Below are 23,499 nucleotides of genomic sequence, written 5' to 3'. Positions count from 1 at the left end.
CGATAATCGGTCTATCCCTGGCGTGGGAGTAGGGTTGGGCATCGTTTGGATTTTAACGATTCTGATTCCAATTGCGATTCTTACTTTCGATTCCGGTTCTTATCGATTCTCGATTCCGATTCTTTGAGGGGTGGATTTGAAACGGGTCACATGCTTATTTTCACAAATAAGAGGAAAGTTTTATTTTGATTCAATGGTGGGTTGCAGTTTTACAGCTTTTTCAACGTAAAATAAAGCCAGACTAGAGTGCCGCTTACTGTGCTCCAAGGCTCAAACACAACAAGCACCTGGCCGCTACAGAAACCAAACTTGAGCATGTTAAATTGGGAAGTGATGATCGGATTTGAAACCAAATCCTCTAAACGATTCCAATAAAGAAACGAAACAGTTGGACTCAATGACCAATCTGATTGGTGGAGTGCTAGCCCTTGACTAGCGAATCAGTGCACTTATGTTAAAACACTTACCGGAGATGATGAGCGGGATGAGCGTGACAAACGGCTCTCAAAATCTGACAAAAACCTTTCAAACTGACCTTTGTCGATCAAAAAAACCGTCAGATTCAGCAAATGTATGGCCTATTTCTCGCTTAAAATGTTTTCAGAAACGGTGAAAGGTTTTGATGAACTATTTTCGTGAAAAATACTGCATCGTATTCCGAACGAGCCGCCATGAGGTCACCTTTGAAATTCGGGAGAAGCCAGACCCACCTAACGCGTTCGTCATTTCCGGTTTTCATTTTTTGGTCGACAATACAAATTAGCGCTGCCTGCTGTTATGGTGACGCACGCGCAGAACGTACGCTCAAGTAGGCATCGCTTTCGATGTGTTCCAAGGCACTTTTTTTACCTTGGGCAGCCCACTGATCAGTCCGACTGCCTTTTCTGCCGATGGTTGGCCATCGGGTTGGTGTGTCAGAGCCTTCGTATGCACCATGATTTCACAAAAATAGAGTTCTTACAGTGTCAGAAGAAATATTTGACAGTATGTGGAGAGAAATGAAGAATTAGTTTCTCAGTCATTCAATTGGTACAGTACATAAACCCTTCTCTACAGGACAGTCAGTCGGAAATGTATTGTCTTGGTGGAGAGAAGTTTCTGACTCTGGGGGAGATTTTGCGAGGTGGAGCAGGGCAGGACCGGGACAACAACCCCGGGACCTGCTGCTCCTCGTCCTCATCTGAGGCAGCTCTCATAGGAATGGGTTTCAGTAGATGAGCTCCTGGAGGGGACGAATGGGGGGGTAGGAGATTTCGAGGAAGGCCAAGTGGAGTGAGGAGGCCAGATCCAGTAGTTCCGGACATGTTCAAATATGAATAGCCTCTCATTGTATGGAGGGCATATGCAGGGATGAAGACAGGGTGAGGTGGTTGGTGTATTGGCATAACAGAAGGGTCTCTGCCACCCCAGTTGTAGTCCCTCTGCAGGGACTGGTGGTGCGCACTAGTGGCAGTGATAGGTTGGGTGCTGCTGTGGACATGGTGTTGCAGTTGGTTATTCTGGTGAGCAGTGAAGGGTGCAGGGTGGATCAGGCCAAAGCGCAGCTTGATGGCCATTAATTCAGCACTGAGTCTGGTATTTTCTTCTTTCATGGCCATTAGATGAGTCTCCAGCACATAGTCATTCATCCTTCTCTTCTCCCGTGAGCGTTTGGCTGCCTCGTTGTTCTTACGACGTTTCTCCCAGTAGAGGGCATCCTTCCTCTCCTCAGGTATAAACTCCCTTTTGCGACGGGGTACCCTACGCACCAGTTCCTCATCCATTTGTAAAATCTGGCCTTCTTCACCTCTATAAAAAGGTGACGACTGGGACTCCATGGTAGATGAATAAATGAGAAACCAACGTACCCAGACCTGAAATCAAGAAGAATAGAGGTTTTTTTTTTTTTTTTTTTTTTTTAGTCTTGTGTGGGAGGTTGAGTCATACAGGTACTTTCTTATTGTATAATGATAATGATTTGCATTGTACCTCTTCTTATCTTGGTTTGTTTTCTGTCTGACTGGAGTCCGTGAGACTGCTGACAATCTTTTTACATGTGATGTCAGCTCTGGGGAAGATTAATGAAAAGTCAACAATGGGTCATGTTAAGAATATTAATTTTAACAGCAACAACACAACTACTGAGTAAGTGTTAAATGTCATTCTAAACATGTAATTGGAGTGTGCTGAGATGATAAAAATTGTAGAGAATCTTAGATTATTATTATCATACACCACTCAGGAGACCCAGACAGTCTGCATACAGACGGGAGGTTGAACAGCTGGCCCTCTGGTGCAGTCAGAACAACCTTCAGGAGAAGCCGCCCAACACTGCCCACCATTACCATTCTGAACATAACCATTCTTTGCATTTTCTTTTGTTGATCTTTCTTACCCTTGTGTTGTCCTTTGGGTCCCGGTGACCCGAAGGACAAAACAAAGGTTAAGCTGACAAAAATGCTGTACTTCCTTTTACTTTGTTGAGAATTGCTCTCTAAACCCTGTCTCTTGTAAAGTAAGTAAGTAAAGTTTATTTCTAGAGCACATTTAAACACAGTTTAACCCTTGTGTTGCCCTTCGGGTCACTGAGACCCAAAGGACAACACAGTACAAATTTGTGATACATTTGGATGGAAACCTGACCACTGTTTGGTTTGGATCAGCTACGAAGCAGGACTCTGCACAGTATACAACAGACAGCCAGGAGTCAGGACTGCAAAAAAAATTATCAATCACTCTCCATTCTCCAGGACTTTTACTCCTCCAGAGTCAGGAAACTGGCAGGAAACAAGCAGTACCCTGAACACTGCAGACCCTTTACACCCTGGACAGAACCTGTTACAGCTTCTTCCCTCTGGTAGGCGCTACAGATCACTGTTCGCCAACCACAACCAGACACAAGAACAGTTTCTTATCACAGGCCATCACTCTGATGAACATTTAAGTCAGTTATTAAGTAGTCTCACATTGCCACACGGAGGAAGGTATGGCTAATTCACACAGCATTCTGGAATAGGAGAAAAACATGCTCTGGTTTATTGGCATTTCACAATCGTCTTGGGCAGCGCTAATATGGAGGAAATATTTATTCATAATTCAAATTGAAAGTCCAAAGAGAAATTGAAAGTCCAAAGGGAAAACAAAGCGAGATCAAATTAAAAATATTATTATTTTTTAAATTTTCCATTTGGCTTTGGCTTTTGAATTTAATATTTGGCTTTTGAATTTCAATTTATCATTGGCTTTTAATTTTCATTTAATATTTGGCTTTTGAATTTCAATTTAACATTGGATTTTAATTTTCATTTGGCTTTTGAATTTCAATTTAACATTGGATTTTAATTTTCATTTAATATTAGGCTTTTGAATTTCCATTTAACATTGGATTTTAATTTTCATTTGGCTTTTGAATTTCAATTTAACATTGGATTTAAATTTTCATTTAATATTTGGCTTTTGAATTTCAATTTAACATTGGATTTTAATTTGGATTTGACACATGTCAATGTCAATGAGGAGGCGTGGCCCAAAGGCTGGTGGGAGGGTCTGAAACCAAAGGGATGCAGAGGCACCTTATGAGCAGCAGGGGGAGCTTACTGCTGAGGAGCACACTGTTAAGCATCTGTCTGCAGATTCACCACTAGGCTGGCTCTTGTTTCACATGATAGAAAATGATGATGTAAGCTAAACACAAACCACATTTCATGCAACAACCGTGAAGTTTTCATGTAGTTACTATAATTGGGCCCGTGTTAGTGAGGACTAGATTAGGACTGGATTTAAAGCTGATTCTGGTTCCCAACTTCGCCCCAGGTGTGTCTGTTTAAAACACGACTCAGACAACTTCTCTCTTTTGATGTTATATTTAATTAAGCAACAGTAGAAACATGGGTGTGGGTAGCTCTGCTTACGTGTGTTTGTGTGTGGTCAGATCTCGAGGACGCACAAACACACACACACACACAATCTCAACCAGATAGTCATCGTCCGAACTGCGACCTCTCCTTTTTCTCTCACTTTTTTCTCCGGGTGGTGCGCGCGGTGTGAGGTGCGTGTCCGCGCTATTCTCCAACATGGAGCCTCCTAACAACTATCATAAAAAAGCAATCGATTCTATAATCTAGATCCGGAGTTTGCCGTATTAGCAGCAGCAAACAACTGGAAACTTTTTACAATTTTCATCTGCTATTCCACCACTAAATTCACTATTGAGACTTTTTTATGCGATAAATTAACTGTGTAGAGTTTGAATATGGGCAGTTTTACAAACGTTGATGGCCAACTGCACATTTTCTCCGATGTTGTCAGAAGCTTCAGTCTGACGGGACAGCCAGCTGGTGGCGGCCGGGATCGCCTCCCTGCTGGCCGGCCAGTGATGCTCACAGACACCGCTGTTAGCTGGAAGTCTGAAAAAGTAGCCTACACGGGCTGTACAAAAGGCCGTCAATCAGGAGAGATTGTTGTGAGGAGGCTCCATGTTGGAGAATAGCGCGGACACGCACCTCACACCGCGCGCACCACCCGGAGAAAAAAGTGAGAGAAAGAAAAAGGAGAGGTCGCAGTTCGGACGATGACGACCCGGTTGAGATTGTGTGTGTGTGTGTTTGTGCGTCCTCGAAATCTGACCACACACAAACACACGTAAGCAGAGCTACCCACACCCATGTTTCTACTGTTGCTTAATTAAATATAACATCAAAAGAGAGAAGTTGTCGGAGTCGTGTTTTAAAGTTGGGAACCAGAATCAGCTTTAAATCCAGTCCTAATCTAGTCCTCACTAACACGGGCCCAATTATAGTAACTACATGAAAACTTCACGGTTGTTGCATGAAATGTGGTTTGTGTTTAGCTTACATCATCATTTTCTATCATGTGAAACTAGACCCAGCCTAGTGGTGAATCTGCAGACAGATGCTTAACAGTGTGCTCCTCAGCAGTAAGCTCCCCCTGCTGCTCATAAGGTGCCTCTGCATCCCTTTGGTTTCAGACCCTCCCACCAGCCTTTGGGCCACGCCTCCTCATTTACATTGACATGTGTCAAGTCAAAATGAAAAGGCAATGTTAAATGGAAATTCAAAAGCCAAATATTAAATGAAAATTAAAATCCAATGTTAAATTGAAATTCAAAAGCCAAATGAAAATTAAAATCCAATGTTAAATTGAAATTGAAAAGCCAAATATTAAATGAAAATGAAAAGCCAATGTTAAATTGAAATTCAAAGGCCAAATATTAAATGAAAATTAAAAGCCAATGATAAATTGAAATTCAAAAGCCAAATATTAAATTCAAAAGCCAAAGCCAAATGGAAAATTTAAATAGACTAATATTTTTAATTTGATCTCGCTTTGTTTTCCCTTTGGACTTTCAATTTCTCTTTGGACTTTCAATTTGAATTATGAATAAATATTTCCTCCATAACAGACAGCGTTTGCTGCTATATGATATTAAAAACAGTCACGGTGCTGTTGACGTTACACTTCCTCTGAGACAAGCAGCAGGCTCAACAGTGTGCAACTGTGCCCTGGTGACTGACTGACAGGCAAGGCAACTTTATTTCTACAGCACCTTTCAGCAACAAGGCAACTCAAAGTGCTTTACATGAAACATTAAAGCGCAATTGAAAACTGTCATGATGAAAATACAACAGGCTAAACAAGTTACAGGGAGTAAGAAATGAATAATTATTCAATTTAATAGGTTGTAGGGGTGGGTTTGGGAGGAGAGAGGGAGGGGTTTTATTTTTATTTTTGTTTGATTTCTTTAGAGTGTAACATATTCTAATAAAATAACAATGTTCTAAGTACATAGGATAAATAGGTTTGGAATTATTTTTACAAATGAAATAATTTGCAGAATGTTCGGCGGCACCTGAACAATCACGGAAATGAAACGTTGTCGAGATAGACTAGTTATTTAGTGTCAATAACCCAAACATCAACTGTACTTCACTGTAGCTGTAAATGATGATATCTTTATAGTTTATACACAGTTTTTTTATCATCACTGTTAATTCAAATAAGCACGCTACATACTTCCAAATCCAACTACCTCATGTATACAGCGACCTGTTACATTACATATTCCATATTTATCCCAGCACCCTTTGCACTCGGTCTTGTCTTAAATTATAACACATTTACAACAAAAGTATTCCTATATACATACATTTTTTGTCCTTGTTTTCAGCTGGTATGCCTATTTCTGTGCAAGTACATTGAGAGTAACTAAAAGAGTCAAATTCCTCACACCTCCTATACACACTTACTTTGCCAAAATAGCTGATTCTGATTTTGATACACATATTTATTACTATTCTAATTAAAACTATTTTGAATGCACAAATTGAAGGAACTGGCAAATTAAATTCCACTGGAATTGTTCCATATATGATTGATTGATGTTAATATTTACCTTGATTTGTGAAGTTATATCTACGTATGTTTGTGTTAGCCATGGGACTTGGGACTTATCCAAAGGACTCTTTTGCAGTCTACTGTAGCACACAACTAGTAACGGGTAAGGCTGCACATTTATGTTTCTCTCGGCTACAGAGGTTACTTCAGTGCACTCTGTTGCACCTTACTCTAACACCTCCAGCACTCAAACATGACAACTACATAAACTCTCACCTGTTGAAACCACATGAATGTTACGGGAAACGAGCAGACAAAGAAGAATGTGTTTGATAATCAATATGCTGTTATAGTACTCAGTTGTTCACAACGATGAGTTCATGCAGTAATGATCATACCTAGTTCCTTAATAGCTACTGTACTATGGTGGCCAAGACGGTTCAACACAAATACAAAAGCCACAACACAAACGCAAAAGCTACCACCAGAGATGGGGACTCAAGTCGCACAAACAGTGACTTCAGACTTGACTTGCGACTCGACCCAAAAGACTTCAGACTTGACTCGAGGTTCGAGACTCATCAACAACCTGTTTCCATGCAATTATTGCTTTTTAAATCTAAATTTATTCATGTATATATGTATTCATGTTTTCTTTTATTGGCGCATATACGTTGGGGAAACATATGACGAGCTGCATGTCCACTGCCCTTTGCCATAATGTGCAACGTTACGCATGTGCTATGCAGGCAGTATGTGTGCACACACTCTCATATCAAAACAATGCATTGACGACGGAGGCACCAAGTCCTCCCGGAGTTGCGTTGCATTGCAGTAGACCCCATAAAGTTATCCTACAACTGATTCTTATACTGTACTGTATGGGTGGTAGCTACAGGACATGCTTTGAATTCATAAGATTTAACAATACAGTGTTAGGGACAGATCAGATGGCCAGAGACTTGACTTGGACCCATGGCAAAAGACTTGAGACTTGACTTGAACTTGCGCCTCAAAGATTTGAGACTTGACTTGGACTCAAGCTCAAAGACTTGAGACTCAACTTGGACTTCCAAAAAATGACTTGTGAACATCTCTGGCTACAACACAAACGCAAAAGTTACGACACAAACACAAAAGTCCCAACACAAACGCAAAAGCTACAACACAAAAACAAAAGCCACAATACAAATACATAAGCGACAATGGAAGTGAGTGTGTTGTTGAAAAACTGAGCCGGCGGATTAGCAGGAGGAAAGTTCTTGTATGTTTGAGAAGTAAGTGAAACATGGTTCCTTGCTAATTATGATTACTGCCGCTATGTGATTGTCACAAATAAGAAATGTTGTTCAATATCTTTGTACTTTATGTGTGTTTGTATCTTTGTGGTTAACAACAATCGGCATTACAAGACCCCTAGCGTGACTAAAAATGGCCATCCCAAAATATAAGACCATTTTTTTCAACTTGCAGATATTCGGTTTACTATCACATAAGACAAAGAAAAGCAGCAAATCGTGTGTGTGTGTGTGTGTGTGTGTGTGTGTGTGTGTGTGTGTGTGTGTGTGTGTGTGTGTGTGTGTGTGTGTGTGTGTGTGTGTGTGTGTGTGTGTGTGTGTGTGTGTGTGTGTGTGTGTGTGTGTGTGTGTGTGTGTGTGTGTGTGTGTGTGACATATTACGCCCCTAACACTGTTATAGGCAGCATATTGAATGTAACACAATTAGCATTCACTTTAAACATCTGTTTACCATAATCACACACAAACCAACCATACCAAGGGAATTTGCTGCTGGGAGCTGATCAATAACCAGATAGATACGGTTAACAAGTTACAAGCACGTAACAGTGGGATATAATATTTGTGTTTTAGCTTTTGTGTCCATTCTTTAGTTGTGTTTGAGTCTGACAACGTGTTCTCACTTAATCTCCCCCATCTTCCTCTTTGATGGACTTGTCTACCCAGTCACCACTTCCCTTTTTTCCATCTATTTTATCTACTTGCCTTACTTCACTCTTCTACATTGTGGGGAAGAAAATACGTTTTTTTTTCTTTTTTTTACATAAGGTAGAAGGTAGAAATCGAACAGGAAGATATTTTGAATAACCGGTCCGAGAGGAATACTGGCAGCTTTTAATATAGTCTCTTTCATTCGCGTTGGTTTGTGGGTGGTTTCATGGGAAGCTGTGCAAGAAAGATGAACATTGTGTTGAAACCACAGCCAGCCCCCTCTGTACATGCAGTCATACGCAAAAACACTCGCACACATTGAGCTTGCACACACGCCTTTCAACTCATTGATGTTTCCATCAAACCTGTTTTTAAATATTTTCCTATAGCTGGTAAGTCCATTTCAAATGAGACATCATACAGTTCTTTATGCTTGCAGTTACATGTGACCCCTAATAAATAAGTTGTGAAATGAACTGTCACTCAGTATTTCACACCAGGAACTGAAGCACAGTTTTAAGTTCTTGTTTTTATTTTTGTTATTCACACTTACTGTGGAGCACCTTCTCCGCATATTCACTGTCCACATAATCATATTTTATGCCAGTCAGGCTGAGCCGAAAGCATCAAAGTTTCATAAAGGGGCACTGCACCCTTAGTGTGGTGGTGAGAACACACATCAGGTTAAAAATATCCATGCCTGTGCCCAGCAAGAACGTATACCGAGGCCCCTATGTGTCCGTCTGGGTGGGAACATGTACACCAGCATACTGGTGTGTGACACATAGGCTAAATGTTGTATACTTTGTGCTAGCAAACCCAAAAAAGCAACAGCAGGAAGAGAGGAAACAATAATCATAAGGGAGACACAGAGAGAGAAAATAAAAAAAGAGAGCGGGTTCCTGAGTGAAATCTCTCTTGAGGCCGAGTCTGCTTACTACTCTGCTGCAAGTGTGCACCTGTTTCTTATGGACTAAAAATAGCCAGCCTGCTTTTTAGTAAGAAACTCTCTAACTTCTTCTTTTTTTGTCTGTTTTCTCATACTCTACCATCTGCTGTTATGTTGCTGTGCATCCTGGCAGTGTTTGTTAAAATAACTATACCCATAGGAGGAAAAAGTAGTCAGTCCGAATTTTGTGGCTTTTCACCTCAATGTTCTGGTAAACTGTCGTTGTGGAAATTAGAGTAAATGAATGCTCTCTTGGGGGAATAAAAGAATTTACCACAGTTCTTGGCTTGAATTGTTGGTTAACGCATACATTCCTTCAAGAGCAAAGCTAATAACTCATGGCCGTCTTTTTCTTGTACTCTATATATGGTAAATCTAAAGCACCATTAAAAAATAGCGTTCCCTTTTTTTTAAACCGATGACTATACATGGAAATTAAGCTTTAATCAAAGTCTTTCCGGCATCATGAAAAGAGGAAACCAATATATAAAATATTCACACTGTCTATACAGAGTATGGTACTAAGCCATCAGTGTTATCTAAGGGTTATTACCAAATGAGATATATCCATTGTCAGGTATTAAACGACAGCGAGGCGTGAACCGTTCAATGCGCGCCTCGTCGTCATCCATTATTGCCTGACAATGGACACCATGTCAGACATTAACCTGCTTAGACCATGGTCACTTGCCAAATATATATATATATATATATATATATATATATATATATATATATATATATATATATATATATATATATATATATATTTTAAATCATTAATTTATATTTTAATTGGTTTTACAATGGAAATCTAAAGGTTTTCCAAACCATAACTCTTTCCCTGGTTATTCCTGAGGGTTTAACGAATACCTGAAACAATCATTCCCATCCCATAAGGTTCTTATGCAATGCAAACGTTGTTCACTGCTCTGGTAAATAGGACAGACCTTAAAGCCCGGACACACAGAGCCGATAATCGGCTGTCGGACAGTCTGGCGAGGTCAGTGACTCAATTCTTTTCGGTGTGTTCCGTGCCGTCGTCCATCCAAGGGGCCGTCGTCCTTCATTTTGGCCGATTTGACATGTATAATCGGCGGGGCGGGCACTGCTTGCAGTCGGACTCAAATTACCCATCTGATTGGTAGAGTGCTAAGTCAGAAACAGGGAGTGGAATGAGCATGACAAGAGTCTCTCAAAATCTGACGAAAATCTTTTAAACTGACCTTTGTCGAGCTGAAATGAAGACAGATTCAGCAACTGCATGGCCTATTTCTCGCTTAAAATGTTTTCAGAAACACGTTTCGGTGAACTATTTTAGTACAATATGAGATTGTATTGTGAACGAGCTGCCATGACAGTTTTTGAATTTCCGGAGAAAACAAACCCACGTGACGCGTTCGTCCAATCAGCTGCCGGTTTTCATTTTTTGGGCAACAATACAGATTAGCGCCGCCTGCTGTTGTGGAGACGCATTACGTCTCGTCTCTTTGGTGTGTTCTGAGGCATTTTCTTTTTTTACCAACTCAGGGAGACTGATCAGTCCAACTGCCTCTTCTGCCGACGGTTGGCCATCTGGTTGGTGTGTAAGCAGCTTTAGATACCACTTGCCACCTTTGACCTTTGAGAGCTATGAGCCAGAAAGCTAACGCTATGCTTGCAAGATTGAAAGTCAATGACAATGTGTACAGTTGGCAATCAGTAAATATAATTTGACTGTATATTTAACACCAAGACAAGCTAGCTATCAGCCAATAACGATTTCCACGAACAATTATCTGCGATGTGTACTGTCGGCCGCAGCCTGAACTAGCAGCGGGATATGAGATGTTATTCGCTGTGAAACAAAGTTAAGTTCAGAGGACGAGGCACTGTAGCACCACAAATAACTGATTCAAATTTTCTTTTTCTTTTAATGTAGCGCATTAATTTCACTAGAACTCCTTTAGTAATCGACTATTCACCCAGACCATGGTATAACATGTATTAAAGCAACACCATAGATTCTTTAGTACCTTTTTAAAATAATGTTTCCAAAATCGTTTCAGTGGTTCATCAACTCGTAACAGGGTGAACGGCACTTCTGCATTCGCTTAGCGGCCCTCTATCGGCTATAACCGCACTATGCAAGTTTGCCAGATCGGGTAGCGGATCTGTAGTTTGAATGAGACATACGACAGCGGTAATGGACAATTCCGCTTCCAACCTGTAGGGGGACTGAAGAGGAAAAGTGCTTTGGTGTTGCTTTAATGGATGGCTGGACAGTGTCTTTTATTTAAATCTTCTAAATTCCATATTTTACCATCAAATAATAAATATGGTGCTTTATATTGAGATCATGAACAATATTTCTCCTTATGCTCAATAATCTATATAGTTAAATACTGTAGGAGGGTGGTTTGTACTTTATTTTTTGATGGATTGCATTTAAAGGTACAATATGTAACATTTCTGCATTAAAATGTCTAAAAATGACCATACCTGTTATATATTTTTGAGTTGTGTTCTTACACTATCCCAAATGTTTCCACCAAATGTCAAAACCAGAGATATCTGTTATTTTATTTTCAGACACAGGTCGTTTTCTTTAGTCGCCTGTCAGTTGCGTTATATAACCTTTCACCCTCTAGTTACTTGTAACTTTCGTCAAAACACTGGCACCAAGATGATACGTTCAGGAGTAATTGTAAATCATACAATGTCACAGAAAAAAATGCTTGTAACCGTAATACTCCTTTTTTTTTTTTTTTTGCCACACAGCATCATTTTGGGATTAATTACATGCCACTTTTTAACACAGTAATACAACAGAGACGTTATTTATTGATACATTTCAATATTGATCCAGCTTAACGTTACTACAATGTGCTGGTTGACAAGTAGCTAATGTTAATGCTAATGCTTGGTGGGTAACGGTTACAACATTGTTCAACACGCTCAAAAAGTTATTTTTAGTATGATTGTTTTGACCACGGTTAACAGCACTGGGCTAACCCACGAATAAGTTCACTAGTAACGTTAACGTTAGCTGTATTGATAAAAGGATTAATCTAATGCTAATTTAGCCAGCTAGCACACCCCGGTCTGTCTGCCTGCCTCACTCTCCCGGTGCAGAGAGACTCAGTCGGGATGACTGCTGACAACAGCCCCGGGACATATAGCTAGCTAGTTACCGTTAGCCCCGAGTCAGCCACTTTCATTTCCGCAATCCACCCGGCCAGCACTTAACTCCAGTGCCTGGTGCTTACGACGCTAACGGCAGTTTAATGAAGCGTCGGAAAACAGATCAGACCCAGCACCGAGTCACAACAGCGGCCATCCATAGATATGTCTCCATTAGCGCTACCGGTGTCCGTGCCAGAAATCTCCTCCCCGCCGAATTTCTCCCTCCTTTGCATTAAGCTGTCTTTACAGTTAGCTAAATTAAGCCGACAAAAGGTGGGTTAAGCACCAAAACGAGTGGAGGGGGAGATCGTTCCACCGGGCAGCTTGGAGATGTTCTGCTGCTGCACAACCGCCAGCGAACGTCCTCACCGTATCGGAGATTCCCCCGGCACTCCCCACCCACACCCGTCTCTCAGCCTCCTTGAGTAGCTAGCTAGCGTTACAACAAACCCCGTCCGCCCGGTGTTGAAATCATCCAAAAGGTGACATTGACGTAAAATATTTTATGTTTTAGCTGCTGGCTAATGTTAGTTTGCTGGCTCACTAGCTAACTGGTCATCTACCAATAAAAATCTAATCAAGAAAAACCTAATTATGTTGGGGGAAATGCAGCTGTTTTATTAGAATGACATGAATAAACGTAACGTGAATAACCTTGAATGGGTAAACTCGTCCGTGAACAGATGCATTCTAATCAGCGATGGTGTTTAACACTAAAAACTACAACTCCCATAATTCCACGCAACTTCCCAATGTCATCAAAAGTCCGTGTTTACCATCCATTGTTTTGGTTGAGAGACCCCTAGCGGCAGAAAGTTATATATTGTACGTTTTAAAACCATCCATGAGATGTGATGTATTGAAAGCTTTAGATATCTGTCAGACAGGTGTGTAAAGGGTTGTGGAATTTCAAGTTGGCAGAACTCCTTGAAATAGTAAAATAACTTTCATACCTTTCATAGAGTATAGAACAAGAACGTGTGTGTAATTGTGAGCATGTCTCTCTCTTATTTATATATATATATATTTGTACTTCTTTATATATGCTGCTAAAATGAGTGGATTACTGCCAAGCCAAATTTTGTAGTTTAACGTGCAAAGACAATCTTATCTTATACAGTGATCTCTATAGAATTGAGATCATCTGAGATCATGTTTCATGTGTAATTCAAAACAATCATGAGTTCTAATTATTTTACATATTGTTACAATTTTAGTTAAACGTCCATTCCCTCCTTGCCAGATAACAAAATAACATTTCTACCTTCTGTATCCTGAATCACTATTCGATTATCTTGATTATATTTGAAAAGTTCAGTTACCTAATCCCAGCTTTGGCCAATTTATTAAAAACACGATCAGTATTTTACCGTAAGGACTTTTAAAATAGAAACCCACCATGTACAGAACTGTCCTCCTAAAATTATCTTGACATTAACAAGGTAGTAATACTTCCTCTTCCTCAAACAATTCTTGACAGATAATGGAGTGACATTTTCTGGGAAACTATTTTGAATTGATTTTGTTTTGATAGTGTGTATATATAAATATATATATTAATTAATATGAATAACTGAAAAGCTCAGTCAATTATTCCTGTATTTTGATAACATAAAACATCTTTAAATGATTCCAAAAGTTTACCAATTTCACAGCATACAGCATTGGGTTATTGTGCTGCAATCAGCATGAGAATTGTAGTATATGCGAGAAAACCATAGATTCTTTGGTCAATTACACCTAAACCATATCCTCCCCTGACTCCATCAGCCGATAGATTGTCTAAACCACTAGATGTGAAAATGAGCTTGAGGCCTTACCTTCAACTGCTGTGTGCAGAAAGTCCACTATCGCAGAGGTGTCAACGACCTAATTCAGAGTTATCTCGCTCTCACTCAGTGCTAATACACAACTTAGAGCGGTGAACTGTCCTTTGAGACTGCGTCATGAGATTGATGCACATATAAGCAGAGCGGGGCTCATAATGTCTTGTTGCTGTCGGTCCTACCCTCTCTCCTTTGCTTTCTCTCACTCTTTGTGTTGTTTTCCTGTCTTTTAACTCTGTCCACCTCTGACTGAGCCCCTTGATCTTGTGGTGATGGTGGCTTGCCCACATGGGTCTTACCTTTACAGTGCTGTCAGACAGACAGATATGTTGTGTATTGTATGCTAATATGACAAAGGGATATGCTTTTAGCACCCCAGAGTAAATTTTTGTTTTGTGTGTTGCTGTGTTGTTTGCTGTACTGTAGCCACAGTATGATGTGTTGTGTAGTATTCAGTTACATGTTTCATTTACACAGACATTAACATGTCAGGTGCTTACCTGATGCCTCTTTCCATAAAAAAAAAAGTAAACGTTAGCACTAGTACAAGTAGTAGAAGCACTAGTAGTACAGGGGACTAAGCCTCAACACCTAGGAAAAACATATACTGTTTTACAGTAAAGCATAACGGAGATAGTTAAAGTGAAGTGACTGACATTTGTCTGTATGGGTGTTAAATAAATCTTTGGCACCTCAGATTCACACAAAAAATAGAGAAGTGTGCATCTCTTATCAGCGTAGATGTCAAAGTTGCGACTACTTGTCTGAACATTTAATATCCTCTCACTGATTTCTATCACTATATATACACACATATATATATATATATATATATTAAGAACCACTTGTAATACATTATAGGAAGACAAATAAACTTTGTAATTTGAATTATGACACTTGCTTTTGTCGTGACTGGAAACTTTACCACAACCCCCAATTCTATGTATAGACACCATCACATGGAGACAAATGAGATTTTTGCTTCCTGTTGTGATGTACTTAAACCTTTTAATGTTAAAAAAGATGCACCAGAGGTCTATGTGGACGTGAAAATGCTTTATTGTTGTTATGCGGCACAGAGGTTGCAGTCTAACCTGAACGTCTACAAAGCACCTTTCAAGCTCTATAGTATTTCAACCATCTGTGTAGACTTTAGACTTCTTTTTAATCTAAATGTCAGTTGTGTCTGTGGGATGGATGAAACTGTGACAAAGTCCTCTTGTCAAAACCAGAAAGTATATTACAAAATTGTTTAAATTCATCATAATTTGACAAGAAACAAAGTAGATTATTTTATAGAGCTGTATGACCCAGAGTTGACGATTTAGTGGACTTACATTTTGCAGTCAACAAAATTACACAATTATTTTGTGTTGATATTGGTTTCCAAATTACTCTTCCTGACATTTCCTATGTACTGTTGCAAAGTTCCTACATGAGCAAGAAACATTTAATAGATTATTTAGTTTCCAAAGGTATGTTATTTAATTTTTTACGAATAATTGTGCACAAAACCTGTAAAATGTTAAACTTTATTCAGAAGACTGAAAAAAGGATGACTTCCCTTCAAACAGGGTTAGAAATATTCAACTTGTTTGACCCATCTCATTAATGCACCAGATGATAGAAAAAAAGTGTTCCATTTCATGTTTTCTTTTCTATAAAATCCGTGTAAATGTAACTTTTATCTTACCCCAGAATAAGGAAAACCTATTAGAGAGGCAGAAATGTGTTTGTTTGTTTGTTTGTTTGTTTATTTATTTATTTATGTATTTATTTATAGGAAATTATAGCCCACTGTGTGCATTCCCCACCCGCCACCATTATTGTGTTGTAGCGCCCTCTGCTGGTGGAACATGGAGGAACACCTGTTGCGAGGCCACTCCAGAATATGGTCAGAGATGCTATGATAACCAGGAGGAATGAATACGTTTTAAACAGCTCTTTTGTTACAGCAGCAATAAACATTACATTTCAAAACTAAACCCAACCCTAGCACCCAGGAAGCAAAACAGTTTTACAAAAACATCATGTCATTAAAAGTGAAACTTTTCTACGAAGGCCTGCTGAGCGGCTAAACCTGATTGGCTCGTAGCAATCCACTGAGTGACTCCGCCAGTGAAGAGACTTTGGCTGCTCCCTGCAGTGCCTGCAGCGGAATGAAAGCAGATGGTTCGACAAAGCGTTGCCGTCATTTGCACCAACGTTGCTGTATGCAGCCTCAATATGAATATAGACCTTAATAAACATAAACTGCACGAACAATAAAAAGGCTAGTTGGAGATTACTTTATTTTTGATCATCGTCTTAATTATTTTTTGAATTTAAATTCGGGATTCATTTTAGTAGTCTAATTGTATAAATATGACACATACCTTTGGTGTGGGAGACCTGGGTTCGATTCCCAATGCGATACATCCATGTGTCCCTGAGCAAGGGGTTAAGTGTCTTGCTCAGGGACACATTGGTTAATGGTTGATCGCAGTGGGAATCGAACCCAGGGGCGTGCGACCTCTGACATAGATAGCAATTCTAAGTCGCTTTGGATAAAAGCGTCAGCTAAATGACATGTAATGTAATATATCCTGACTTTAACAAATCTTATGCACAAAAGAATGGCATAGCCAGATGCAATGGAGGATGATGTCTCATACCAGAGCAGTCTACAAAAAACGGTTGAAAGTTTGGTTTTCCATTGAATCAAAGCTGCTGGGAAATCACGTAGTGCAGATAAAGGGGAATACCAAGTCAACAAGCACCCAGTTTCGCTGGCTCAGTCGCCGATTTCTTTTCACCGCAGATAAACGGTAAAAAAAAAACTTCAATCAACCCATTTAATGTAATTTATGTCTGAAATAGGCTATAGGCTATACCAAACCATGATCAAAATGAGACATGGAATGACTTTCTGTATGTTCAGCTGTTGCATTTATTTGTCTATGAAAGTAGGCATGTATTGATAAAATACTTAAAATAGGCGTATGCCTGTATTATTAAAATAAAAATAAAAAAAAAGTCAAGAGGGTTTTTGTGCGCAATGTAACCGCTGATAGAGAGAATAAGAACACATTTTAAACCACAGAAAGTCAGACAGAAAATCCACAGTGCAGGCTGCATTCAAATATTCTCAATCCAGCCTACATTTCGGTGAATAGGCGTTATACTGTAATCCGCATTTTATTCATTTATTTTTTTAATTATGACCAAATAAATTGAACAGCCTGTTGCATTTAGGGTAGGTTTTGGATAGGCTATCTAATCAAATTATAAAGCATACTGTGTAGCCTATTCATTCCCCCACCCCAAAAAAAAAAAACAAAAACAAAAAAAAAACACCGCTGTAGGCTAATTATTTTTACAAGACATTAAGCAATTACGCAGTGGGCTAAGCGTTTGTTCTTTGACAGTCAAACTGTCCTGTTAGCGTCCGTCAGGACGGGGGTGCAGCCCGGGCTGAGACAGACTCTTGAATCCCCCCTGAATGTCTGCCTCCACACCGAGACCTTGGCCTTGTGTCTCCTGTATGTAGAGAGGAAGGCCGGGGTAGACGGTCGGAGGGGCCAGGTAGGAAGACCGCCAAGGCAGCAGAAAGTTATTATTGCACACTGCCGAGTGATTTAGATGGGGCACCAGCCAATTTCTAGGTTGGTACGACAGGATGGAGGCACGGTGGAGTGTCTCTGGTGTGGGCAGAAATGCTCTGATGGAAGACGCATCGGTGGAGTTGTGGATGTCATCGCTGGAGGAGACCTGTCGCTGAGCATCCATCTCTGCCTCCGCCGACCCCCCGCCCTCCAAAACCGCTCGGGGAGAGAGGACCCGGGCCCCGGAGAGGTGGAAGATGTCTTGCTGTGTGCCGCTACTGTGAGAACGGTGTGGATTAAACCCACCTCGTTGTCGCGCACCCAGGACGGAAGCCGGGTTGCTCCTGCTGTTGCCCAACAGTCCTGGCTGGAAGAGGTCAGGGCAGTGAGCCTGTCTCGGTGATAAGGGCGAAGCCGACGCAGCGGACGTCGCACAAGCGGAAGCAGCTTTGCGCGTTTCTGCTCTCAGGCTGCCGTGGAACTGCAGGCTGAGCACCTGCGCCCGCAGCTGTGCGTTCTCCTCACTTAGAGTCAGCAGCTGACCCTCCAGCATCAGGTCGTTCAGCCGCCTCTTCTCCCTGGACCGCTTGGCTGCCTCGTTGTTCTTGTTCCGCTTATCCCAGTAGGTGGAATCTTTCTTGTCGGTGGGGATCATCTCCCTCTTGCGTCGTGTAACGGGGCTTACGTGGCTGCTGTAGGCCCGTAAACGCAGGAGACGTTGAGTCAGCAGGGAGGACCGTGTCACCGGGAAGAGGAGTCCAGGGTCTGGATCAGACTCGACGCTGCTCTCGACTGAGGAAGAGGGCTGGCACGGAGCAGCTGCCCCAGCCTCAAGGCTCCTCGAGGTGGACATGGCACTAGACTGGGGACAATCAAAAGTTTCAATCCAACAGCTTTTTATTTTATAAAATAAATGACTGTGAATTCAATTTGCTTTATTGGAACGAATAAAGAAAACATGTTGCCAAAGTAGTTTACAGAAAATGCATATATAGTAGTCCTACATATCACATTAAATACATACAGTAGGTGTCACATAGATTATATATTGCACTGAAAGTTGTACAAGATACAACATAAAACAATTGCATAACACAATGTAATACTTTACAGCTTTGTACAATATAATTACTGTACAATCCTAAACCAATCTGTAATGTTGGGATCTTATAGTGGTGAGTCTCTCAGGTTGTGGCAGGCAGATACATATTTAGCTGCCAGAGGAGCTGCTGTCCCTTCTCCTACGAGAACTACCAGCTTCTCTTCTGATGTTAACATTGGGAAATTTGTTTGGCTATTTTTTTGGCTATTTTTCCAAAGCGTGAATCTCATAGTGAAGAGTATTTTTCACAGTGAAGGAAGTATCTATCTATCTATCTATCTATCTGTCTGTGAACCTACTCCCATTATGGATTTTAAATTATCAATATACAGAATATATGCTTAATACATGTTATTGTATTAGCAAAAAATAATTATATAATTAACGTAATGCTGTTTTAATTTCTAGTATAGAGCTACATGATAGAAGTATTTTACTTTTTAGGCTACTCCATTATATATTCAGATTTTAGCCCACATAGCCTATAAAACAGCTCATGGAATGATTCAATGAAAGATTATTAAAGTATGAAGTAGGTAAAATGAGCAGCAACAATATTAAATGCTGCAAAGGCTATTTTTTAATGCATTAGTGCTAATAATTAAATAATATAAATATGAACTAAGCCATTATGCATAATTATATTAGCCTAACACAAAAGTGCATTGCAAAAAAATTTACTTGAGTAAAACTACACAGGATTTTAACATCTAGGACTATTTAGTAGCCTACCTCTTTTACTACTTTTCGGTAACAGGAAAGCCGAGAATGTGGTGTTAAAATGTCAAATATGTGAGTAGGTTGATTAATAGCATTAACGTTTGTCTCCCACAAACCAAGTCAAAGCTGACGGTTAAATAGTGTTACAGTGTTAAACTCGCCGCACTTACCTGAATGAAAAGAGGACACCTGTGGAATGATTTGGAAGACTGGATCAACTTTGAAAGAGCTTCTTGTATAATTCTGCAACACAGAAACGGTACAGAGTTTGACGTAGCACTCAGATAATTTAGCCTACTTGATTATATTAACACGTTTGTTGATGTTAGGCGTTTGCCCGGAGAGGCTGCTCTTACCTGTCAATCACCATCAGCGGTGCTGAAGAGAGTGGAGCTGCTGGGCGGCGCACGCATTATACTGAATGCATGCAGCCAATCGCGCTGTGTCCTCGTACTGTCAGTTTAATAAGCTACTGTGGAAACTGATCGGCAACTAAACTTTGGAGAGCGGAAGTCCAAGCCAACAGTGTGGTCTCGATCAAACCAACAGGTGAATACTGAAATGAGTCACTTTGGATCAACTGCCCTACTTTATTTTTCTTACTGCACATTGATTCGCCTGATGATCAGCACATTGCCTGCAGAACAGTGCATTTATGCAGCCTACCTACCAAGCAGACATTAGGCTACAAAGGGGTTTGCATTAAATCGTGAATGATAGAATGAATTGCATGGCGATTAAAATAGTAAACTCCTTGTAATAAAATTAGATAAATCAGAAATCATGCATTTTAAAACTGAATTAAAACACAAATGATTGAAGGTAGATATGTTTATTTAATACGGTAAATATGAATTAACTCGTTTGCCCTGTAAAACTTTATGGATATCCTCCAAAGTATCAGTATTCAGCATAACTCATGGCTCCTACTTCTTTTCAGATGGAAAATTTCAATGGGAAAATAATTTTTGCTGAATCTGAATGACCAACTGCTGGCCTATACGGTAGGCCTAGTCACTAAGATAGCCATTCGCAGATAGTTCATCCTAAGGATTCACTGTGTATGTTTAACATTAAAAGATGATTTATAAAATCATGCCAAAAGTTATTTTTTAAAAGCTTAGTATTCTATGCAAAAAAGGCATGTATAAAGGCTTTAGGTCGCCCTATACATTATTGTAACAGTTAAGGGGTCCTTGGTTTAAAAAAACGTTGAAAACCCCTGAGGGCTTTTTCACAAAACCAAGATAAGGGATTAAGCTGGGATTTCCCAGTCATCCTGGCCTTGACTCAGTTTCACAAAAGCAGAGGCACCTAAGTTACCATGGACATTTATTCTGTAGGCTACAGCTAGCCTGCTCCCGACCAGGCTAACAACCAGGATTTATTTAATCCTGCTGCCTTTTCCGTTCACTCAGCAGTGGTTTTACCTAATTGTTATCAGCCTGCATTTTAAAAAATATTCTTATCCAATAAAGGATTCAATAAATTGGCATTCTTAACACACAATTTGTGTTGTCCAGTAAACTGGGACTATAATTTGTGAGGATTGTACAATTGTACAATCCTCCCAAATTATAGTCTTAGTTCACTGAACCAATAACTATAGTGAAGACTACCTTACATTAGGGCTGTTGGAAAAAATTCCGAAAGTCGGATATAAATCGAAAAAGTAAAAAAATCAATACTATTCCATTCTATTTTTTTTTTATATATATATATATATATATATATATATATATATATATATATATATATATATATATATATATATATATATAGGTTGGCTAACGTTAGCTAATCTCCCTCTTCTCAAGTCTGATGAACAATAAATTACGGGAGTGAGAAACACAAGGCATTGTGAACTAACGTTACGTACAAGTAATGTTGGTACAGGTGGAGTGACAGGCTGCGGCTGGAAATCAGAAGATGGATGGGAAATAGTTTTAACATGACTTTAAAATCGACATCCACCGAGACAAAATGCTTAGGTTATCAATAGTTAGCTCGTTCTGGTTTCCTAACTATGTCACGAGTTATAGGAGCTTAGCTGGGAGCTTCATGGAGACAGCTAAAGATTATGTTAGCTGCCCTACAGCTGTCAGAGTTAGCTTCGACTTCATATATTACCTTCTAACAGCTGTATTCTCAGTAACGTGACAGTCTGCAAAAAAACGGTTACTTTTAAATCACTAAAATAGTAGTGACAGTACCGTTTGGCAGTTATTAATACCGTTAGCATCGTGGCTAACACTATTGTTACTTAGTTTATGACAAATTGCGTAGGCTGTGCTTTCTAACATGATGTCATTGTGCTAACTGAGCATTGTTAGCCTTTTCAATACACTTGTTGGATATTGTTTCATTACAGAGTTCTCTGTTGATTTGTGTTTGTCACTGTGAGCGTGGTGGAAAATAATGTAAACGGAGAGCGCCGTGCCAGAAATTCAATGCGGCGTGACATAGATCCCCTTCAAGGCCAGGCTGATGTTGGAAGTCCCTCTAGTGGACAGAACGTGTAACAACAGCCACATGCTTATAATGGCATTGACAATGCATAAGCCTGAGTAGTGTAGTACATATTTATAACAGGCTGCATATGAGCATTAAATATTCAAATATTATTTGAATATTTAAAAAAATAACATGAAATTCTAATGGTATTATAGAGGAAGACTGACAGCTCTACTGTACATTCATGTAACAACAGGGCGAGGAATACCTCAATGGTTTTTAATCTTATATTTTGCTGGGGGGAATATCACTCTGTTACATTCATGTTTAGAGTGCATGGAATTTGACACTTAATTCTCTTTTAGTTTCTAGATTTTTGAAGTCCAATTTCTTCAGTGTCTTTCTTTTCTATGTCCATATATACAGGGAGCAAAGCATATAATATGTAAAGGAAACTCAGCCTCTATAAAAAAAAAAAAAAACACGTGAGAAAAAGCATGGCAGATAATAGAGGACTGACTGAATGATAGTCTGAAAATATATATTTACGAACTACTGCTCTTAACTGAAACAATTCAATGAGTCACTTGTCATTTGCAAAAACGAACAGTTGTACACTTTGCATTAAAAGTGAGCAGTTGAAGTTAATATGACTTGAGAGAGAGAGGGAGAAACAGAGTGAAAGAGATATTTATGCATCATTTTCTAGCGTTGTCGAAAATTGATCTTCCTGAGTAACATTATCTTCTGCTCACTTTTAATGCAAAGAGTACAACGGTTAATTTGTGCAAATGATTAGTAGCCTAATCCTTGAATGGCATGATTATGACGGTTTCAATTCAGAGCAGTGGTCAGTTAATGTATATTTTTAGGCTACTTACGCATTCAGTCAGCCCGTGATCGTCTGCCACGCTTTCTCTCGCTGCTTCATTACAGCGGCCGTGTTTCTTTTTTACAAATAATGTGTTTCACGTTATCATCCTTTCACAAGAAGCTGCACCTTACTCTGTATAAAGTATGAACAATGTGTGTTCTCCATTTTAGCATCAGTAAATCTATTATCAACCTTGCGGTCTGTTAAGGAAAGCTGTGAACGCGTATCTATCCTAATTACTTCAGCCTGGCTCGATCTAGTCGCTCCTTCACAGATTAGACTAGGTCAAGCCTCGCTTTTATAATGGATTTATAAATTCTTCTTTTGTGAAACAGCCCCCTGGTCTTGCTAGCTGTCCGGGTTTACCCTGCAGAGATCTGAGGAGCAGTTAACCATAGTCCTCCTAATTCCACCGGAGTTTAAAATGCCAACACAAAGAAAGTGGAAGGTAATGGACATCCGGCCGAGAAGAGGGACATCTGGCGGAATTTCCAGCAGCACCGGAGCAATCACAGAAGTGGAATGTTGTGTATATAGGCTAAT

General features: G+C 39.8%; 2 protein-coding genes across 2 annotated transcripts in view; one reads left to right on the top strand and one right to left on the bottom strand.

Moving 5' to 3' along the window:
• The window catches only part of atp8b3 (ATPase phospholipid transporting 8B3), a 54,845-nt gene that overhangs the window by 2,364 nt on the left and 28,982 nt on the right, over positions 1 to 23,499 (top strand). The window lies entirely within an intron of this gene.
• Positions 17,588 to 19,868, bottom strand: LOC114562183 (uncharacterized). Its single transcript, XM_028588491.1, has 2 exons — positions 19,799 to 19,868; positions 17,588 to 18,668 (listed from the first exon to the last, which is right to left on the bottom strand). The coding sequence occupies exon 2, from the start codon at positions 18,657 to 18,659 to the stop codon at positions 17,643 to 17,645; it is 1,017 nt and encodes a 338-aa protein (XP_028444292.1). The 5' UTR covers positions 18,660 to 18,668; positions 19,799 to 19,868; the 3' UTR covers positions 17,588 to 17,642.

The sequence above is a fragment of the Perca flavescens genome, chromosome 9, assembly GCF_004354835.1.
Source record: "Perca flavescens isolate YP-PL-M2 chromosome 9, PFLA_1.0, whole genome shotgun sequence".
NCBI classification, from domain to species: domain Eukaryota; kingdom Metazoa; phylum Chordata; class Actinopteri; order Perciformes; family Percidae; genus Perca; species Perca flavescens.
This window is presented reverse-complemented; position numbering and strand designations above follow the sequence as displayed.

Coding starts and splice junctions, on each gene's coding strand:
- LOC114562183 (XM_028588491.1), bottom strand. CDS start 18,659: ATGTCCACCTCGAGGAGCCTTGAGGCTGGGGCAGCTGCTCCGTGCCAG.